Genomic DNA, 23,075 nt, shown 5'->3' on the forward strand with positions numbered 1-23,075 from the left:
TCGGCCAAATAGGAGCGGACCATGGCCCATATGTCTCTAGGTCTGGAAGATCGGGGAAGTGTGTCCAACTATTGATGTTCCGTTTCCTGAACACAGGTCGATGCCAACAACCATTCTTTCTCCCCTGGGAGATTTGTATCCTTCCACTTCAAGCGGATACTTCGTTTATCTCTGTGCATTTTACCCTGCAGCCCATGCTACATACCAAATGGGGCCCGAGTGGGCCCCGTTGCAATGAGGAACTCACCATCCTGTACAAGATGTCTAGTATTTTATTCCAGAAGACTCCTAGTCAGTGACCTTCCCAGAACATATGTAGATGATCTGCAGGGCCACATGCACATCTAGGACAAACAGGCTCTTCAGTTTGAAACCTTTTGAATAGTCTGGCTGGGGTGAAGTATAGCCTATTTAGTATTTTGAATAGCATAAAATTGAATCTAAAACTAAGGGATACCCTTCTGGTGTGGTAGCACATTGGGCATCAGTAAGTTCCAACCCCGTTTCTTCAAACTAGCGGATCTGTGCCTGTGAGATTGGGGGCGCCATTTTCTTCAGTACCATGTTATAGAGAGTGGAGAGGATGTGCTTGCAATCCCCAGAGTTAACTGTATATGCCAGTTCGGGTGTCTCAGGAGGTTCATTCGGGTGCATAGTCCATCTGTTGGTCACCACTGAGCGGATCCGGTAGTATTGGAACAAATCACCTCGAGCCTTCACTTGCTCAGGCTTCCATGTGGTGGGTGTAATGAATTTCCCTTCGACGTATAAATTCGCCAATGCTCTATAGCTAAAACCCTCCCACCTTAATTTCAACGCTCTATCCCACGTTGGACCTATTTCCAGGAATTTCCATAGTGGGAGCCTTCTATAGTATGGGTGGGCATCCCATGTCAGGGCGAATATCGCTCGCCAAGCTTTCAGTGTGGAGGCAACTGGGTCGATTAGGCAGTTGTCTTTGTAGTGTTCGTCCAGCAGTAATGTCTTGATCTGAACGACCCGCTGCTAATGTTTCTAATTTTACATGGGGTGGTGGATATTCTGCCACATACCAGAATGTGGCGTACTGGGCAGCTATCCAATAAAGTTCCAGATGGGGGGCTGAGAACCCTCCTTTCTCATATGGGAAGGCCAGTCCCTCCCAATTCTTCCGGACCACTCCGGAATGCCACAGAAATAGTGCAAATCGTCCTTGCAATTTAGCAAAGTACGGCTTGCCCGGCCATAATTGGATATTAATGAACGTGTATAATATCTTAGGAAGTAAAATCATTTTAATTAGCAAGAGTTTGGCAACAGCAGAGAGTGGGAGCGATCTCCATCTATTTAGTTTATTTTCCACGTGGGTGTTGATTGCTTCGTAATTATCACGTAGTTGGGAGGAGCGGGTTCGGGAAACAACCACCCCCAGATACTTGATGCGGTCTGGGGACCATCGGAGCGGGAAGGAGCCGCGGTTTTCACATGTGTTATCTGTCAGTGGAAAGATTTCAAATTTGGAAAAGTTAATGGTGAAGCCGGACAATTCCCTGATTCGTTTAATGTCATGAAGAATTGGGTCCAGCTTTGTCTGAGGGTTTTTAACAAATAACATTACATCATCAGCATGCAGGGAAATAATTTTGAGAGGGCCAGCCAAGCGTAAACCCTGACGACCGTGACGTTCTCTAATGAAGTCCGCCATGGACACAATGACCAGGGTGAAAAAGATTGGGGAGAGGGGACAACCCTTCCAAGTGCCTCGTTCTAGTTGGAATGGTTCAGACATGCACAAATTAAGCAGTACTCTTGCTAAAGGTTGTGTATATAACCGTTTAATATATCGTATCATGGCAGGCCCGACCCCCATTTTAGTGAGCACCACTAATAAATACTTCCACGATACCATATATAAGGCCTTTTGATCATCAATAGTCTGCGATAGCACTAGCTTCGGGATCTATTCTGGCCATGATGTCAAACAGTCGCCTAATATTGAGAGCTGTAGACCTCCCTGGAATAAACCCAGCCTGATCGCAATGTACCAGATCGTTACTAGGCTTGTCTGGTTTTAGAAGGACTGTGATCACAGCCTCACGCAGCGACTCGGGCAGAAGAGAGTTACGGAGCGATTCCTCACACACCAGAAGGAGGTTGGGGGCCACCACTGTCGCATATTCCTGATATAATTCCCTAGTGAGACCATCAGGACCAGGGGCTTTCCCCTTAGGCAAATTGGTGATTACCGCCATGATTTCTTCAAGTGTGACGGGGACCTAGAGTTCCACTCTGGTCTGGGCATTAAGGCGTGACAATGGGATGTCTTCTAGTAGTGATTGAATGGCTGGTTTCCCCCCTTAACGGTTCCACAGTATATAATGTTTTGTAGAAGTCTCGGATAGTCCCAACCACCTCTGCATCTGTCCATTTAGTGTTACCTTGTCATCCATTATACAGTTCACCTGGGTCTGCCCTCTCTGTCTGAACTAGTTTTGCCAGAGTTCTACCCGGTCGGTCCCCTTCCCCATATCTTCTAGCTGCTTGTGGGCGGGAGAAATAACAGATCTCCCTCTGAGCGTGTGTCTCAAAAGTTTCCAATTCCATCCGCATTTGTTCTAGTAGTAGGGGAATGGGAATATTCAATTTCAAGCTTTTTAAGTGTAATTTCTGATTCCTCTAAGGCCCTCCCAATGCTTTTGAGGACAACGGCCTCTCTTGATATCGCCATCCCCCTAATGTAGACCTTTAAGACCTGCCATCTAATACCCAGGGAAGTGGAATCTGCAGCATTACAGGCAAAGAAGGTTTCAATATCTGCCTTAATCTCAGCCCGGACCAATATATCTTTCAATGCTTCTTATTTAAATCTCCAAGCACAACTCGATCTTCTCCTGCCCAATTTCAGTAGAGGTGTCAACGGGGAGTGGTCAGATGGTGTACAAGTTTTTATGTCGGCGTCCAGTACTTTCCCCATAAATGACAATGCGGGACGACACGTCATGCACCGAGGAATAAAAGGTATATTGGCTAGTCTGTGGGTGTATCATGCGCCAATGCGTCGCACAAGGCTAGTGATTGTATAAGGGATAGTAGGCGGCAACCCCAGCGGGTTGGGGCCTAGGTGTTGCATTTGTCCTGTCCACTACGGGTATTCCACAGTATCCAGACATGATTCCTCCAATAAGGTAAAACAACTCAGGGGAGTCTACATTAGGACTGTATGTGTTTGCAAGCACTCATTTGGTTCCTTCAAGGACACATTGAGCCACCACGTACCTCCCTTTGGGTCAATGTGTGCTTTCTTTATCACATATTTTAGGGAATTATGTATGAGTATCATGACACCTCTGGATTGCGAGGAGTAGGAGGTATAGTGCCTATTCTTCCCCCATATTGGGGCAATACTACAGCATACACGTTCTTTAGCATGGGTTTCCTGTAAGAATAAAACATTTACCCCATGTCTCTGAGCGTAGGATATCACCTTCCGTGTTTTGGTGAAGTTCCCCAGACCACGGATATTCCAGCTCATTTTTCTCAACTGTTGTACCATAACTTGTTTTATTTCATAATGTACACTGTGTTTAGTAATAGTCCAGAATTCTGTGCAACTTAAGACCATGTTTCCTGAGCACTCCATTACATTGCCAGTATTTTAAGTATTTCCTCTCCCCAAATCACCTGAACTGCGCAACTGGTGTAGAACCATACATCCAGATCTGTTATAATTCCAGACCAACTCCCTCCCTCCTCCCCACTGCCACCCCACAACCTGCAGTCTCCCTCCCCCCCACCGTCCCCAACCTAGCAGTGTAAGGTGGCCTACCCCAAAATGGCCCATAGGAGTAACGATAGCTGATGGTGCAACCTAAGAGCTATTTATATTGGCGGAGAGGCACCCTCGTCGTTTTCTTGGTTATCTGGGATCCGTAGTTGAGCCTCTATGAATTTAACCGCCTCATCAGGGACGGTAAAAAAATAAATTTTGACACGAAAATGAAATTTTAGTCGAGCCGGGAACAGCATTGCATATTGGATGTTGCGGGTACAAAGTAATTTCTTGACTCCAATGAACTGGAGTCTTTCTCTCTGGCAAGGCGGAGGAGCAGATCTCTCTCCCGGGAACTGAGTATCTTCGCAATGATCTGGTCCTGGAAAGTCGCCTGGTTTTGGTTTGGGTCCAAGTGCCCAGTGAGCTCGAATAGCGCCGGACTGTTCAATAGGTCCGTAAGTAGGTTTTCAATTGCATGTTCCATGCTTCCAGACAGTGCATCCTCAGGGACCCCAACAATTCTGATGTTATTTCTCCTATACCGGAAAAGTCACATTTGGCTTTTACAGCTTTCATGGCTTTCGCCTGAGTACTCACCATGTAGTGGAGGCCTTGAACTGTATCTTCCACCGCCCCGATCCTTGTTTCAGCCTCGGTGATACATACAGCTTCCATAGCGAGTTGTGATCTCATGGATGCAACATTGGCCGTGGTATCGTCTAGTTTCTCATAAACAGCTGCAAATCCTTTTGCCATGGCTTCCATCCTGTGAGTGAGGTCAGGGGGTGGGCTCATGGTTGGGCTTATTTGTCCCAGGTGTGAGCCAATAGAGGATTCCGGGTTGTCAGGAGGAGCCGCTGTCGTGAATTTGTCCCTAGCCCACAATTTCTTCCCTCCACCCGTGCCTCCAGTCATGGTGGTTAGGCTGGGTCCGCACTGGGGAGCTGTCTGGATCCTTGACTTGGAGGCTTCACTGGTCGGGTTTCCTTCCCGAGTTCAAGTCGACTCACTTTAGTATGTGCACCCCTGTGGGGTTTAAATGAAGTTGCCAGGCGTGTGATGGGCCCGTCAAGGCCTGGGGTCCAGCAAGGAGGGCCGGCCGGTCCCAGGAACCACAATGCATGGGCATAGAGCAGGGTTTCAAGGTCACAGGGACTGGTGCGGTCAGGCCTTCCCTGCACTCCTTCTGTGTGGTGGTAGCATAAGCTTAGTCTCAGATCCAGTCACTGAGGCCTCCTATAAAGTCGTCAGAGCAGATGAGTGGGTGGGCTGCTGTTAGTCAAGGGAGTTCCATCTCACAGCCGTAGTTTGACTGCGTTCCAAATTTTGGTATGGTGCTACAGGTTCTACCCCAAGACTTGGTGTGGCCTTCTTTGGTCCTGGTTTGTGAGGTTCTGCCCACACTGCCGATGCAGGCTTGGTTCCGTTCTGTTCTCCACCACGACAGCAGCTTGGGTCGCAATTGTTGGGCGGACACAGGGAGTCGTGATGGTCCCTGTTGTGTTTGTCCAGATGGAGACGGTGCCCTTTATATGGTTAGGGCCTGTGTTTGTTTCCCGCCCCAGATGGGTAATGGTTGAGCTGTATTTGCCCCCAAGTGCTGCCAAAGAGAGTGTAAGCTGCAGTTCTGGGGAATGGAAGACTGATCAGTTCTGGGAGCAGGTGGACGCGGGTCACGGCACTGCATCTTGTCCAGGTGCAGGAAATTGTACAGGCGGATCAGGGTGTGGCACAGTAGAGAATAGATAAGAGTGCCGTTATGTGCATGGCCCTGTCAGGTTACAAGCAGGAGGAGGGGTCGATCCGAGATGTGGAGCTGGTAATATCTGTGTGGCCGTTGGTTCCCTCGCCCCAGACGCCCCTAGGGTAAGGCACCGTTTATCAAGGTGTAAGCGGCACGACAATCCGCGGATGCTGCCTGTGTGGGTTGGCCATGGGTATTGCACATACTGCTGAAAGTCACGATAAGGGGCCTGCTTTCCCGAGCGGGGCCAGCACAGCACAACACGTGTTATGGAGCGCAGGCTCGTCGGTGGTCCGTTCCTGAGCCCACCCCATGGGTTCTCAGGTGGTTACACGCAGCCGTCCACCCAGGGCTGCATAGGCCAAAGTGCTGCCGCACAGCAAAATATCCCAGTGCAGGAGGCTGCTGGCCAGAGTACAGGGGGAGCCCGCAGCAGGGACCCTCGCAGCGTGGTGGTGAAATTCACCAGCCGTCCCCCGCAGATGTGCGGGCAAAGTGCTTCCTCTGGCCGGGCCAGTCCTGATTCACAGCACCAAACGGACAGCCGGGTCGCCTGCTGTAATCCTCTCAGGTCGGGTGATGATACCTGGTGCTGATGCGTCTTCGCTTCAGGAGCGGAGCAGAGGTCTCTGCGCCCTTTGCATGTTCCTCCACACCTGGACCGGTTGGTCTGGCCAGTATTAGCTACCAATGCCCCAATTTGGGGAAGACTGGGTACAGTATAGCCGCCACTAAATACAATTGGCCATTAGCAGAGCTCGGAAACTAGTCAGCCATAATGCAGGCTGCTTAAATGCGCCCCCAGTGCGAAGATATTTATAAACAGTGGGTTGCAGCCCAGAAGAAGTCGGGGAGACCCCGAGAAAGTATAAAAGGATCTGGAAATCGGAGGAAAGAAAAACAAATGTTTTGTGACTGAAAGTATGTAATCAAGTCTGGAAGGATTGTGAAGGAGGCCTGATAGAAGATTGGGAGACTATTTTTGTTTCACTGCCGGTGGAAGAGGTTCCATCCAGAAGATTGGAAGAAATGTGATTTTATTTACAAACTTAATCACAGACATAAGAAGCGGTTGCCTCCAGAAAAGTGGGGAATGGTGTGTTCATTATGTTGGATTGAACAGTCAAGAAGTGGACATTGAAACTAAATATTCTTCCACAAGAATGGAGCCTTGAAGTCTATATCCAGAATGAGGGGCCCCCTTCTGGGTTAATGAGACACCCAGTTTTCTTTAGTTAGTCAAAAAGTGTAAGGTACAGAACTGGGTTTAGACACAGGACTGGCGACATTTTTACATTACGGACATCCTGACTGGTTCCTTAGTAATTCTGTTGAGGTAGGGCAACCCCTCATAGTAAATAGGGCAAGATAGGCTTTTATTTCCTTTTCTTTTTACAAATTAGTCTAAGTCAACCAATTTACCACCACTGTGTCAGACTCAAACATCTGCACCATTTCAGTACCAAGTCATATACCCATAAAGAGAGATCTTGTATGGAGCTTGGCCAACCCACAGGGTTTGAAATAAATTATGTGAGGTCGGTGGCATTAGGGCTGGGTTTATCCCTACAGGACATTAGCTCTTCCCAATCTCTCTGTCCAATCCGGTGTACAGCTTGGTGTCCAGGTTGATTACCGCTTTTGGGCGGTAGGTGTCAGATACCGAAGCTTCCTCCCCCAACTCCTCACCTGTTTCTTCCGGAATGGGTTCTGTAAGAGTAGCCTCTGATCTCTTCTGATCCCTCTTCCTTGTGGGAGTCTTGTCCTTTGGTGCTCGGGCCTTTTTATCGTACAGATAGGGTCTGTCCCCTCCGGAGGCCACCTTGGCAGAGATAATCCCTGACCGCGGGGATCCCCAGGGGGCCAGTCCTAGATTCAGGGAAAAAGCACTAAGGCAGAAAAAACCCTGTTCCCAATTGGGTTCTGCTGGGTGGCAATTAGAACTCCTCTCTTCCAATTATGAAAGTTCCATTTGCAGCAGGCAAGGAAGTCCGATAGACTTGAGAACAAACTCCTCCGCTGATGAATGCTCAGTGTATCCAGGAGAAGTGGAATAATAGAACAGGAGATATAAGAAGCTACTAGAACCAGTGGTTAAGACTAAACAGAATGACAGAGAAAAGTATTAGAAAGGATAAGTAGGTAAAGAATGAAAGAACCCATACAAAGCAGACCGCGAAGACGAACCATTAGGAAGAAGGAAGAAGTATAGAAAGAAACCCACTCACCAGTTTAGAAATGCTCCTTAAGGTCCCAGTGAGCAAGGCTAGCTCGCAAAAACAGAGTGACGGCACCGGTAGCAATATACCCCCGGTACCTACAAGAATTGAAAAGACCAAAAGTGCTCAAAGAATAAAGGCAAGAGTAAGTAAGCACGGCACGGCCCAAAGCAAGCCGATACCGCGTATAGTGCAGTAGAATTTGGGCTGAGGAATACAGAAGGGAATCACACAGAAGGCGAAAATAGGAAGCCGGAACGGATGAATTTCACGAGAGAATCTCCACACGAACCGAGCGCTGGTAAACAGATACAACGCGTCGGTTTGTGGGAGGAGTCAGCCTATAAAGGGTCGGCGGCCATCTTGGGTGAGATCGGCGGCCATCTTGGGTGAGGACTGGAGAGTGATCGATCGGCGGCCATCTTGGGTGAGGACTGGAGCGTGATCAAAGCTTCCAGCGCTTCCACAGCCTCCAATTCCTGACAGTATACCCCCTCTTTCTCGGGGCGCCCCCGGGTTTGCCCGGATGGAGTTGATGGAACTTCTGCACCAGACGCGGGGCGTGTAAATGACCCACAGGTTCCCACGTCCTCTCTGCTACTGGATAGTTCTTCCAATGGACCAGATAGTACAACCGCCCTTTGCGGTACTTAGAATCCACCAGATGAGACACCTCGTATTCTTCAGGTGTTGGTTTCACTCGTGCTCGTGTACGGATTACAGGTCTCTTGAAAGGATCCTCCTTATGTTCTTTGAGAAGGGAGACATGAAAGACAGGATGTATCCTTCTGAGGTATTCTGGCATCCTGAGTTTATAAGCAACTGGATTGATTTGTTGTATGATGGAAAATGGCCCAAGGAAACGAGAGGAGAACTTCCCCCTATGAACCCACTTGGGTAGGAATCTGGTGGATAACCAGACTAATTGTCCCACCTTCCAGCTGGGATGGGCTCTCCGACCTTTGTCGGCCCATCTCTTTTGTGAAAGTTGACTTGCTTGGTGTGCCTCCTTAGCGAGTTTGTGAGCTTCTTGCAAGTCCTGTAGAATCGTATCCAGAGTTGGAATCTTGGTTGAAGGCGGACTGAGCCCGGGCAGGTGTTGAGGATGGTAGCCATAGGTACAATAGAAAGGACTCATCTGGATCGAGGTGTGAAGTGAGTTGTTGTAGGCGAATTCCGCTTGCGGGAGAAAGCGATACCATTCTTCCTGCTGGGGACTACAAAAACACCTGAGATACTGCTCTAGATTGGCATTGAGTCTCTCAGTTTGGCCGTTGCTTTGAGGATGGTATCCTGAGGAAAGAGCCTTATGAATCCCGAGAACCTGGCAGAGGGAAGACCAAAATTTTGAGGTAAATTGTGGTCCTCTGTCCGAAACTATGGTCTTAGGTAGACCATGTAGACGGACTATGTCTTGGAGAAATGTTGCAGCCATCTCTGAGGCCGAAGGCACTTGCTTGAAGGCGGAGAAATGTGCCAGCTTGCTAAAGGAATCAACCGTCACCATGATCGTGGTCATTCCGTATGAAGGAGGCAGATCCACAATAAAGTCAGTGGATAAGTGTTCCCATGGGCGATCCGGTAAGGAGTGTTGGTGTAATAACCCCAGAGGTTTTCCTGTTTGATGTTTGTTGGAAGCACATATTGAACAGGTAGAGACATACTGACCTACATCCCTTCGTAGGGTAGGCCACCAGAATCCTCTCCGGACCAAATCAAAAGTCTTCCTAATACCAGAATGCCCTGTCAGGGGGGTGTCATGACACCAAGAAAGTATCTGTTCTTGCAGCTTCTTTGTGGGGATATAGAGGGCTCCTTCATGATAAAACAACCCGTCCTTTTCCTGTTTAGTAGATAGCGAAAATTCCGCACACGTCTGATAATGAGGGATTAGATCTTGAAGAAACGAAACCGTAGAAGCCAACACAGTGAGATGTGGTAAAACCAGTTCATGTCCTATATAGGATCCGGATGGATCTCCTAGGCTTCTAGATAAGGCGTCTGCCTTCTTGTTTTCTGTGCCTGGTATGTAAGTCATCATGAAGTCGTATTGTAGGAAAAAATACGCCCATCTGGCATGTCTGGCGTTGGAACATTCCAATTGTTGTAAGACCCGTAGGTTGCGGTGGTCAGTTCGAATAGTGAAAGGATGTGTGGCTCCTTGCAGGAGGTGTCTCCATTCTTGGCAGGCCAGCTTTATTGCCAAAAGTTCCTTTTCGATAACCGAGTAGTTTCGCTCACTACTAGTTAAAGTCTTGGAATAGTATGCGATCGGATGTTCATAGCTGTCTTCTGCCTCTTGAAGTAATACTGCCCCTACTGCCCCCGTAGAAGCATCAGTTTCCAGAATAAAGGGCTTAGTCTGATCTGGTTGAACCAAGATGGGTGCTGTAGAAAAGCAATCCTTTAAAAAGTCGAATGCTTTTCGAGGTTCGCCGTCAAAAGCAAATCTAACACCCTTCTTCAACAAGGAGGTCAGAGGGAGTACTTTTTTGGAATAATTGGGAATGAACCTCCTATAAAAATTTGCCAAGCCTAGAAACCCTTGCAGTTCCTTGATGTTGGTAGGATCTTTCCAGTTTCTTATGGCCTTTACCTTATTAGCATCCATTTCAACGCCTTCCTTGGACAATACGAAACCCAAGTAGGACACCCTCTTGGATTCAAATGAACACTTCTCTGGTTTTACTAGCAGATAGTGAGACTGCAAACGTTGTAAAACTAGTCGGACCAATGATCTGTGCTCAGACAAGGACTTGGAGTAGATCAGGATGTCGTCCAGGTACACCACTACCGACACAAACAGCATGTCAGCGAAAACCTTGTCCATGTACCTTTGGAAGACGGCTGGTGCGTTTACTAGGCCAAAGGGCATCACACAATATTCATAGAGCCCGAATGGGGTGCGAAAAGCCGTCTTCCACTCGTCTCCTTGTCTGATTCGCAAGAGGTGATAGGCGCCTCTCAGGTCAAGCTTCGTGAAGTACTCAGCCCCTTGTACAGCCTCCAAGACGTCCCGAATCAAGGGCATGGGATATCTATCCCGGACAGTGACCTTGTTGAGACCCCTGTAGTCTATACAAGGACGAAGTTCTGTCGAGTCCTTTTTTGGAATGAAGAAAAGGGAGGCCCCACATGAAGATTTGGATTCTTGAATGAGTCCGTTCTGCAAATTTGCATCTAGATACTCTCTTAACGCCTTCCTTTCCGGTAGTGACAAAGGGTACATTCTTCCGAACGGTACTACTGCTTCCGGTATTAGATCGATACAGCAATCCTCTGTTCTATGGGGTGGTAGTTGTCTAGGAATTATGTCCATGAATACCTCTGAAAAGTCCTGGTAATGTAAGGGTACTGAGGCCACTGTGACTGGCTTCTGGATACTTCTCCTGCGGTCTATGGTGTGGGGAGCGTTACACAAGGTCATACAGTGTTTTTCACAGAACTTAGAATTGAAAGAAACTCGGTTTGCAGTCCAATCTATGTGAGGGTTGTGTCTTCTTAACCAAGGAATCCCTAATACCAATGGAAAATGAGCAGCTCGGATCTGATCAAACACCAGGAACTCTTCATGTTGACCTAACCTCACCCTTAATGGAACAGTTTCCAATGTGATGGGTCCGGAAGACAAGGGTCTACCATCAACCCCTTCTACCGGAATTGGGGTGATCTTGGTTTTGGCGGGTACCAAGTGCTCTGTAGCCCACTTGGAGTCGATGAAGTTTCCCGCTGCTCCACAATCCAACATGGCGAACACCTCTGTGGGAGCTTCTTCTGTTAACCATAGGTCCACTCTGAACACCATTAAACTGTTATCTTCCGGGGTATTCACTGCTCTTGTGTAGCTGCAAGGGTGCTTGTTACCTCCCCCGAGACTTCCCTTGCTAAAGATCGGGGGCGGAAGTTTCCCTGTCGACGAGGAGGGACTTCAGTGCATTCTCTCAACAAATGTGTCGAAGAGCCACAGTACATGCATAGACCTGCCTCTCTCCTCCTTCTTCTTTCTTCTGGCGTCAGAGGACCACGGGCAGCTCCAATCTGCATAGGCTCATCTATAGCAGGGTTGGCTCTAGGTGGAGGAGTAGGGTTAGGTTGTGAGAAGCTTCGGTTTCTTCTTCTCTCAGATCTTCTTTCTTGCAGACGAGATTCAATCTGAAGGGACAATGTCACTAGCTCCTGAAAAGATGCAGGACGGGCTACTCTGGCTAGTTCATCTTTGATCTCGTCCTGGAGACCTCTTCTGTAGATGGTTTGCTGGGCGGAATCAGGCCAATCTGCCTTGGCTGCTAGCCTCTGGAAGCGAGTTAAATAGGTTTGGACGTCTGTATTTCCTTGTTTGATGTCTAGGATTGCTTCCAAGGATGAATAGAATATTTCTGGCCTATCAAACCTTTCACTGAAAAGTTCCGTAAAACGGTCATAATCACTCAGAAGGGGATCGTTTCGGGTGACAATGGGTGTAGCCCATGAAAGAGCATTTCCGGTAAGATTGGCTATAATGAACCCAACCTTTGATCTGGCTGTCTCAAAGGCGTGAGGTCGGAAGGCGAAATACACCCTGCAAGCGTCAAGGAATTCCTTCAGATCTCCTGGATGTCCGTTGTATTTGCCAAAGGAAAAGGGCATCGTAGGCAGGTCCCCGCGATCATCCCGATGTAGCACCACTTGCTGTCGGAGGGCTACGTTCTCTGTTCGCAGGGCCTGCACCTCCATAGTAAGGTTCTGCAGAGCAGCCACCAACTCCTGATACTGCTCGAGCGACGCCATGAAGAATCTTGGGCGTTGTATTCTGTCAGATACCGAAGCTTCCTCCCCCAACTCCTCACCTGTTTCTTCCGGAATGGGTTCTGTAAGAGTAGCCTCTGATCTCTTCTGATCCCTCTTCCTTGTGGGAGTCTTGTCCTTTGGTGCTCGGGCCTTTTTATCGTACAGATAGGGTCTGTCCCCTCCGGAGGCCACCTTGGCAGAGATAATCCCTGACCGCGGGGATCCCCAGGGGGCCAGTCCTAGATTCAGGGAAAAAGCACTAAGGCAGAAAAAACCCTGTTCCCAATTGGGTTCTGCTGGGTGGCAATTAGAACTCCTCTCTTCCAATTATGAAAGTTCCATTTGCAGCAGGCAAGGAAGTCCGATAGACTTGAGAACAAACTCCTCCGCTGATGAATGCTCAGTGTATCCAGGAGAAGTGGAATAATAGAACAGGAGATATAAGAAGCTACTAGAACCAGTGGTTAAGACTAAACAGAATGACAGAGAAAAGTATTAGAAAGGATAAGTAGGTAAAGAATGAAAGAACCCATACAAAGCAGACCGCGAAGACGAACCATTAGGAAGAAGGAAGAAGTATAGAAAGAAACCCACTCACCAGTTTAGAAATGCTCCTTAAGGTCCCAGTGAGCAAGGCTAGCTCGCAAAAACAGAGTGACGGCACCGGTAGCAATATACCCCCGGTACCTACAAGAATTGAAAAGACCAAAAGTGCTCAAAGAATAAAGGCAAGAGTAAGTAAGCACGGCACGGCCCAAAGCAAGCCGATACCGCGTATAGTGCAGTAGAATTTGGGCTGAGGAATACAGAAGGGAATCACACAGAAGGCGAAAATAGGAAGCCGGAACGGATGAATTTCACGAGAGAATCTCCACACGAACCGAGCGCTGGTAAACAGATACAACGCGTCGGTTTGTGGGAGGAGTCAGCCTATAAAGGGTCGGCGGCCATCTTGGGTGAGATCGGCGGCCATCTTGGGTGAGGACTGGAGAGTGATCGATCGGCGGCCATCTTGGGTGAGGACTGGAGCGTGATCAAAGCTTCCAGCGCTTCCACAGCCTCCAATTCCTGACAGTAGGAGCCTGATAGGGACGGGTCCTTTCCTGGTTTGGGGAATATGACCAGTTTCGCTTCATTCATTGAGTTTGTTATGTTTCCTTGTGTTTTGAAGTTGTCGAACAGGTTGGTCAGCCTTGGGGCCAGTATCTCTTGAAATGTTTTATAGGAGTCTGCGTAGCCATCTGGGCCTAGTGCTTTATTTCTCTGAAGTTTCTTGATTGCTATAACGACTGCTTCCACCTGGATGTTCCTATCTAATGTTAGTTTGTCTATTTCCGAGATCTGGGGTAGGGTGATATTTTCTAGGTAGGTCTTCTGCTTATCTGTCCTCGGATGCTCGGATTTATATAGGGCCTGTTAGTAGGTGCTCATTATTTCCCCCATGTCTTCATTGGTTGTTTTCATATGACCCTGCCTGTCCCTCAGTATTGTTGTTGAGCGGGCCTTATCACAAAGTTGCTGTGCCAGGAGTTTCTCTGCCTTATTGGCACTAATGTAGTAGCATTGGTTCGTCTTCGTGAGTGCCAGCTCTGCTTTCTTGTTCTGCAGCATCCTTAGCTGGCCTTGTATGTGTTTCAGGGCTAGTTTCGCCTTCCTGCTAGGTTGTTTCACTAGTTCTTTCTGCTCTTCCGAGAGTTTCCCCTCTAGTTTCTATTTCCATCTTGTACGTTGATTGTCTGTTTGTGACTTCAAAGCTATTAGTTCTCCCCTCAGCACTGCATTGAATGCATCCCATCCCACGTCCTGTGCGGTTGCGCCTGTGTCATTCTCAGCGAAGTATCGTTCAATCTTGCCCTTTATTGATTCTACCAGGATGTTTTCTTGAAGAATGTTGGATGGGAATCTCCAGGCCCAACTCCAATCCCCCCTCCACCCCCGGTTCTGTTGATGTTGAATGTTATCGGGGCGTGGTCCGAAAAGGTGATCGGAAAAATTTCTATGTCTGCAGTTTTTCCCACAAGTCCAGTAGAGGCCCAGACATAATTGCTTCTGGGTTATGAGTTATAAATGTGAGAGGTGGGTGAAGCCATGTGATGTAAATATAGCCACCTTCTTCACAATGCCAGGAACCAGAAGGTATGTTTACAAGTAAGTTTATTATCTAATTAAAATGTAGTGAAGAAAATTCAGGGACATCCACCCAGCCTCAGGCCCAACTGTCATCCTCGGAACTTCGCTCCCAGCACATACAGCAACACTCCACCTTCAGTGACATCACTCCACACTCAGAATTACATCACCCACCAACCCACAGATCCAATTATAACACACCTCCTTCCCTTCAATAGTTTAACAGCAACATCAAAAGGAAGAAACCTTAAACACCACAAGATGGAACACACCAATTACAACACACACCTCCCTACCTTCAATACCTTAACACCAGCAACCTCAGAAGAAGCAAATCCTTAAACCACTAAAAATGGAACACCCAAAACACCCCAAAGATATACCCGCAACACACCAGATCGATAGGAAATGAGAACACAAACAAGTGGACCACAAATGTACCCAAGAAAGCACAATACAACACCAGCCAGTAAATATTCCTAAAGACCCAAACTAACTAGCACCCAACCAAAACCAACACCAACTGGCGTAAACAACAGCGTCCTACTGCTAACACCGGAACACCCAACACCTAAAGCCTCCAAAGCCCACCCGGCTACCACACCATACAGACAGCATCTCACTGCCCCCATACTAACTAAACAGCACCTCACTGCCCCTAAAATAACTAAACAGCACCTCACTGCCCCCTATAACAACTAGACAGCACCTCACAGCCCCCGAAGTAACTCTCTAAAATACATATCTGCAGTAGCACTACCCTGCCACAACCTACAGCAGAATCTACTGCACACCTCCGAAAACCACACTACAAACCCCTGAGACCACCCAACCCTCTAGATATTACCAGGGGAAATATCCCTACAAACAAACAACACAAAACACCACAAGACAACAGATAAAACCCAAACAATGACCAACAACCCCAGAACCAACCTTAAAATAGTTTTAAAAAACGACTCTTACGACATGGCGCTAAAGTCCCTGCGCGAGCCCCACACCCACATGTCCAAAAGATGCAAAAAGAAACGACATGGCGCAAAAGCCCATGCGCCAGCCCCGCACCCATAAGTCCAAAAAATGAAAGAATAAATGACATGGCGCTAATGTCCCTGCGCCAGCCCCGCACCCCCATGTCCATGCGACACATCCTGCAAAACAAAAACATTGTGACAAGCACTACACAATATCCATGGACCCCACGCCCACGAGTCCACAACAGAAAACCCAGGGGAATATCCTAAACATTAGGCCACCGACATGAACACAACAGCAATTACTGATACTTAACAGGCCTTAACTACTAACATCGACCCAAGGCCCAACCCCATGACATGCACTATCCTGAAGCGACTAAATAAACACAACAACCATAACTGGCCTCCCTCGACACCTACCGTACTAAGTCTTCAGTCCACAATACTTGAAAGTGCCTTCATCAGCATGTATGAGCCCCACAGGTCCGGATCCAACTCCCGGAACTTTCCTGCCTCTACGTGGCTGATGTCGCAACCTCCTTGCCAATGCCACCATATGTAGAAAATTGTCATAAATCAGAACGTTCTGTCACAGTACACCAAAAAAAGGATACAGGTTGAATACGTTTTAAAGGATACAAGGTAAACAGCCGTTCATGAATTTGAAGAGAGGGTTGAGGTAGATTAGCGTCTCGTCAATTAGAGACCTTCCAACTGATGTCACTCTCTGGCTGTAACAACCTGACAACCAGAGTGAGTAATCGGTGGAAAGGGCGTAGGTGAACAACAATCGCCAAACTGCAAGGCAAATAAGACTATATTTAGTAACTTAATAAAGAGGCTTACTTCAGAGTATGGACAATGCAGTAACACACTATCCTGCAAGGCAGTCCCAGGTAAGTCTTCATAGAACACAAGGTAATCCAATAGGAAACAACGACAGGGTTAGGGTAATTAGTAGAGGAAACTAAACCCGAACAGCACGAGGGCCGCACTAGAGTCGGGGTGGTGCACCTCAGGATAGCTCTGTTCGGAACGAAGTTCAGGAATTGACGTACCGCTATGGAGGAACACTGCGGTCAGATGCCTACATGTCAAGGAATTGCAGAAAGCGAAAAAGCATAGGTCGCTCAGGAACGCCAGGATAAGAGGCGATCAGAAGCAGCAAGCTTTTCCAAAGGCACTGCTTTATACGCATACAGGTCACATGACTGCTTGCATATCACGTGGGATTACAAACGTGACTGCAATCGAGCCTGCCTCCCAGGCAGGGAGCCAGACAGCCTCCACCGGGTGTAGAACGGTCTGGCCGTTCTATTAGCAGTGTGGGAAGGCAACACCACCATCCTGGGGGAGAATCGAGTGGAAAAAGGTAAGCGAGGACTGGCAGGCATGACACAAATGTCCTCCATCACGGTCATGCCCCCCGTGGTTTTAGCCTGTCCAGAAGATGCTCCATTCCTTGCAGCACATACTCCAGTGTCGAACAGAAAGTTATCTGTCCCACAATCAACAGTCCCCGTTGTCTGCCCCGCCAGCAAAACGTGTGTCCCAAAAAACACTGAAAACACTCCAATGTCCTGAGTTCCAGTGACAAACAACTGCGCACACTCAGCGCCACCGCCGCTTTCCACAGGAATGTTGCGTTCCAGCTGGACACGCTAGAACACCGTCCCGCCATCGAGTGATGTCATCATTCTGTTCGCCGACACCGAACAGACAACACGACCATCAGGCAAAACTCCCACTGCCTCAGCCATGCTCCCAGTCCAGCTCCAAGTGAGCCACCAGACCGTAGCAACTCACAGCATCCACTCGAGACTCTGCGGCACCTCACGGCCTCTGCACTCCAGAACACACACACCTCCAGGCACCTTGGCACACGGAACGCACCTCACAAGCTGGGACGGCCTGGCCACCGGTACTCCAGACACCACCACGTCTGTTCAGGACACCTGACAATGAGCCACCTCAGCCCAAAGCCGCACTGCGTCCACTTGGCACCACGGACATTCACAGCGCCACAACTGTTCCTCCTCAAGTGGACCAGTATCCTGTGATCCGACCAATATCTCAGGGCCACCCATAGGGCACCTGACCACGGACCTCTGCTACACCTACGCCGCCTGGCCTACAGGATCCGCATAGGCCAACCTCCTCTGGCCAATGCAGGACTAGAACCGCTGGATGGACATCTCCCAGGAAGGCAGTGCTCCTCACCCGCTGCCCCTTCCCAGCAGCGATTCCCATCCTTGTCGCCAGTGATGTAAATATAGCCACCTTCTACACAATGCCAGGAACCAACAGGTATGTTTACAGGTAAGTTTATTCTCTAGATAAAATGTAGAGAAGAAAGCACTGGGACACCCACCCAGACCAGCTCATCAAGCCCAACTGTCATCCGTGGAACTTCGCTCCCAGCACATACAGCAACACTCCACCTTCAGTGACATCACTCCACACTCCAAATGACATCACCCACCAAACCCACAGATCCAATTATAACACACCTCCCTCCCTTCAATTGCTTAACAGCAACCTCAAAAGGAAGAAAGCTTAAACACAACAAGATGGAATGCACCCTAAAAAATTATTACAACACATTGCGTATCCCCTTTCCTAGCACGCCAGATATCATGGAACGCTAGTGTCTCAAAGTTTTTCTTCGAAGGTTTAGATGGGGCACTTGTGCCCTTCCGTGTTGTTGAGCTTCTGTCCAGTCTGGGGTCGCACGCTATATTGAGATCGCCCACTGAGTTTTTAACTGGGTGCCCGTGTAATAATCTCTTCAACTCTTGGGGCGCCTCTGTCCACTTTGAATGTGTCTTCTGGTTGTTTCTCAGGATTTGCAGAGAAATGAGATTCCCTGCTTATGCATACGATGACTGTGGCAGAATCTTGCAATATCCGCCTTTTCTACCTTACCTGGCTCTTCTCTGTATGTGTTTGATTTACACCAGGTCCAATATTAACATTTGAGGAGCAACTAAACACTTCATGACCACCTCGGCCTCCTTCTCTCACACCCCTTTCAGCTTCACCCCACTCACCATCCTCGAGGTTGAAAACATTATTCGCAACTTAAAACCATCGAACTGCCAAGGTGACTCCTGCCCGGCACCTATCAAGGAATCGGCACATGACCTGGCTCCTTTTATAACCACCTTCATCAATTCTTCATTCCTAACCGGCACGGTTCCCAACAACCTGAAGGACGCATGGGTCATCCCATAAAAAAAACCACCTTAGACCCTGAGACACCAACTAACTACAAACCCATCACCACTGTCCCTTTCTTCCTAAAAATATTAGATAGAGCAGCATATCTACAGATACAGAATTATCTGGAAATAAATAACGTTCTCCGCACAAGACAATCTGGTTTTAGACCCAAGCACGGGACAGAAACCGTTCTTAGACCTCAAAACTCAAATCGAGGATTTAAAAGACAATGGCAAATTGGCCCTTCTACTCCTACTGGACTTATCTGCTGCCTTCGATTTGGTCAATCACCAAATTCTTTGTCAGCATCTGAAATCGGCTGCCCACTTCTCCGACAATGCCACTAACTGGATTAGGTCATTCCTTGACAACAGGCACATGAGAGTATTCTCACCCACCTCTTCTGCAGATCCCACACCAGTCCCCTGCGGAGTCCCACAAGGGTCCTGTGTTTCCCCACACTCTACAATGTATTCACCAAACCACTGTTTGATGTGCTCGACTATCTGGGTGTCACCTACACCAATTATGCGGATGACACCCAGATACTCCTCCCCATCACTGGTGACTACATTGTCGATTCCAAAGCCCTTAATGACATTTACCAAGTCATCCAAGCATGGATGGCCCAACACGAGTTGTGCCTTAACGATGACAAGACAGCGCTTCTCATCTTGGGTACGCAACAGAGACTTAGCAAACTGAACCCATCGTTCAGCTCCTTCAATATTGACGGCAACTCCATTAAAGTATCCAAAGATACCAAAACCCTAGGAATTTACCTAGACTCCACACTCACTCGACAAACCAATGCAGTAGTCGCCGCCTCGTCTTACACCTGCAAGCTGATCACAGCTTGTCGCCCATTCCTCACCACCCAGAACTGCATCACCCTGGCTAGGACCCTGGTTATGTCCAAAGTGGACTATTGTAATGCAATGTATCAAGGCACTAACCAATGTAACCTCAATAAACTTCAGATTACCCAAAGCAATGCCATTAGAGCTGCCCTTAACATCCCCAGATCAGCTCACATCTCTGAAACCAAGAAGATCCTTCACTGGCTCTCAGTCGCCCAAAGGATTTCTTTGAAAGCATTGGCCCTCACCTACAAATGCCTAAACAATCAGGCCCCCATATATCTAGCCTCTCGCTTCACCCATCACATCCCATCGCGGGCACTCAGATCCGCACAAACCCAAAGTCTTGTGATCCCTAGATACAAGCTCCAAACAGCTGGAGGCGTTAGCTTCCCAGTTCTTGCTGCCAAGCTTTGGAACACCCTACCACTCACCATTAGAAATCTACCTCCATTTAAACTATTCAAACACAAAGCCAAGCTCTGGCTAGCTACCTCACAATAACAACCATCTTCTGGATTATGTATAACTTGACTCCTTACGTGCCTCCTGGGATACTGTATAGCTCCCGCACATTACTTCTCTCGTTGAGGCATATGATATTTGTAACGCTAATTGTAACTTTGCCACAATTGTTTTTACCACTGTGATTATATGTCATTGCTATGTAATGTACTATTAAGATATGCGCCCGGTTGCCCTCGGGCCTGGCTGCGCTATATAAATAAAGCAAATACAAATGGTGAATAGTGAAGGGAAATGGATGTCTGCAGAGCATTGTGGTATCACTGTAATATGTAAATCATGTAGGGGCTTTCCGTGTTTGGGACTTTTTTTCCGTTTTAAATATTTTATTTACATTTTCAAGAACAAGTAATACACAGAGTAAATTCATTGCAATACTCTCCAATAATGATTGCCTTACTTGTTCATCATTTATAATGCAACAGGTTTCAGAACTTGAGGCGCGGGGGACACAGGAAGCTTCATCGACCGTTGGCGCAGAGGAGACTGGGCGCAACGTGGAAGACCTGGAGGCACTGCTGAAGGCCCGAGAACAGGTGAGGCGAAGGCGTGGCTGAGCTCTGAGATCAGTTGGGCAGGTCTGAGCAAGCTGTAGTCGACTCAAGTGGATTCATGTCCATTTCCTGCTTTTCCCTCAGTGATGCCAAGTTGCTCCTGTCAAAAACGATGCACTGGGTTACAGTTTGGGTGGGGCAATTAGGAAATACTGAGATGTCTAATGGGGGTCAGCATGTTATTTTTGAAATGAACCCTGAAAAATCATACTTTTAATTCATGTAGTTTGTTTTAACCACAAGTCACCTTAGCCGTATGATCAAGCCCTGGCTCCTACATGCCCCACAGAAAGCCTGCATTCAGATTGTGGATAAAAACACGAAGTATATAAAATCGAGCACTCAATCGGCAGTTTGAGGCCTGGTAGAGCTACCCACGCTTTATGGAACCATCCCCTTTCCTTCTTTCTAACAATTGTACCTGCCCCCCAATATCCAAGTCCATTGCGTGTCCCTTCTGCTTGTAAATGCACATTTCAACCGCTTTGCCTTCAAGATTACTGTCTTGTGACTGCATACCTTCCCTGCACCAGTTGGTATAAATCGTTCATCAATGGTCAGTTTTGCGACCTGTTTTTTCGCAACTCGCTGAAAAAGAACAAAATCGAATTTGTCTTTTTTTTTCTTTCTTTCTTTCCTAGTGGGGGTTCGGCACCACTCCCTCCTTTTGGCTTTCTGTTTTTTCCTCCCTTTACATGCCTTTCCAAACATGGCGGTGGATATATGAAGGGTTACCGACTTGTTTTTTGTCAAATTACATTTTGCTATATTTTCTTTTTACTGGTTTTAACACTTTTTATTCTGCAAAAGCCAAGGGGGAAGGTGGAGAGGAGAGAAACCCCTATACCTCTCTTCCATTCCCACCTCCCCCTTGTGTATCTTACCCAAAATTACCATCTATAATTTTGTGGCAAAATAAGTGGTAAACGTGTAAAAAATAAAGTGACAAATCCACCATTCATCAAAAGTGGATTCACCTGGTTGGTATCCGAGTTTGTTTCTAATGGGCTGAAAAGTTTTTTCTGACTGCAAGTCTATTTAGGTTTGTGTAATGAGAGCAAAAATTGTACTCCTTTATAGAGATGACTTGAAAAGTACTATTACTTCTCCAGCATTGGATCTTTAATGGATTCATGAAAGATACCAACGCTGGAGAAATGGAGTTACAGGTAAGAAACTACTCCCTTCCCCTTGCCTCGTGCTACTCTTCCCAGAAGACCAGGTCACACAATAAACCAACCTCACATTTGTCATCGGAAAATGGTGAGCAAAATGAGTATGTTTGTAGGTATACATTCCACAACTTGGTTGGCAACCGCAAGGTATATTATGTTAAAACGTCTTTGTACGTTGCCAATCACCACTGTCGGGGTCTGAGTACCGCAAACCAGTGCGAAAAGTAATGTGAGCCTAAAAAGATCCACTGGGTTTCACAACTGAACCTTCACCTATGTGTCGCCATTGTTTCATACAGCATGGATCTTGTTATGCACCCAATTTATAATCACCCAACGTGCACTTCTTACACAACTTGCCACAGACAATAGTCATTTTCAACTGCCCATTTGCCACTCGCTGTTGTGTCTGCAACAATGTTTCACCAACCACTTCCTGTTTTGAATGCTCCACTGATAAGAGATGTTATTTGGGTAACCCCTGTGCGAGGCTATGTGCCAAACAGGGTCCTTTTTGCTTGGAATACAAAAAAGAAGACATGAAAAAAAGTCAAAGAGTAGCAGTGCCGCGGTGTAGATCTCTTCCACTCTAGGCTCCGAACTCTCCCAGTGAGTCCGTCCAGTACGCCACACAGAATACAAGAGGAGAGAACAACTAATGGGCCCTTTGAATACATCGGCAAAACGGCAGACCTCTGGGATTGGTGCCTTTTAAAAAAAAATGTCTGCCTTTTCGGGGACTCGAATGCGTTCCACGAAATATGCAATGCGGGGAATGAGCCGGAACAGGACGGAGCACCGCTCCGGTAAAAAAAATGTCCCCCAGACCCAGGCCCTGCACATGATTGTCCCAGATGCTGCATACTGCTTTCAAAGAGTCTCGCGTGTGTCACAGAGTGCAGGGGCTCACACATAAATCTACCGATCAGCTCTGAGCTGCATTATGACACGTATTGCACGTACGAGTAACCCGCACTCCTGGGAGCTTTCGGAAGACTCGGCACTGGGCACGGCACACAGAAACTGCCAAAGGCTCACATGCATTGTTGCAGCTGTCCAAACTAATATACATGTCCTGCAGTTTACAGGCATCTCTTTATTAGGGTGAATATTCTGACCAATCAAAACAGAAGAGTCCCATTATTCCCTTA

The 23,075-nt window shown here is 47.7% G+C and overlaps 1 protein-coding gene across 2 annotated transcripts in view; it reads left to right on the plus strand.

Moving 5' to 3' along the window:
• HOMER3 (homer scaffold protein 3) overlaps positions 1 to 23,075 on the plus strand; it is a 1,163,927-nt gene that overhangs the window by 1,010,490 nt on the left and 130,362 nt on the right. For both annotated transcript variants that reach the window (XM_069649165.1, XM_069649166.1), the window contains exon 7: positions 20,621 to 20,731. In XM_069649165.1, coding sequence (XP_069505266.1) covers positions 20,621 to 20,731 — 111 coding nt within the window. The remainder of the gene's footprint in view (positions 1 to 20,620; positions 20,732 to 23,075) is intronic.

This window comes from Ambystoma mexicanum, chromosome 1p (assembly GCF_040938575.1).
Source record: "Ambystoma mexicanum isolate Mex_15411 chromosome 1p, UKY_AmexF1_1, whole genome shotgun sequence".
In the NCBI taxonomy this organism is placed as follows: domain Eukaryota; kingdom Metazoa; phylum Chordata; class Amphibia; order Caudata; family Ambystomatidae; genus Ambystoma; species Ambystoma mexicanum.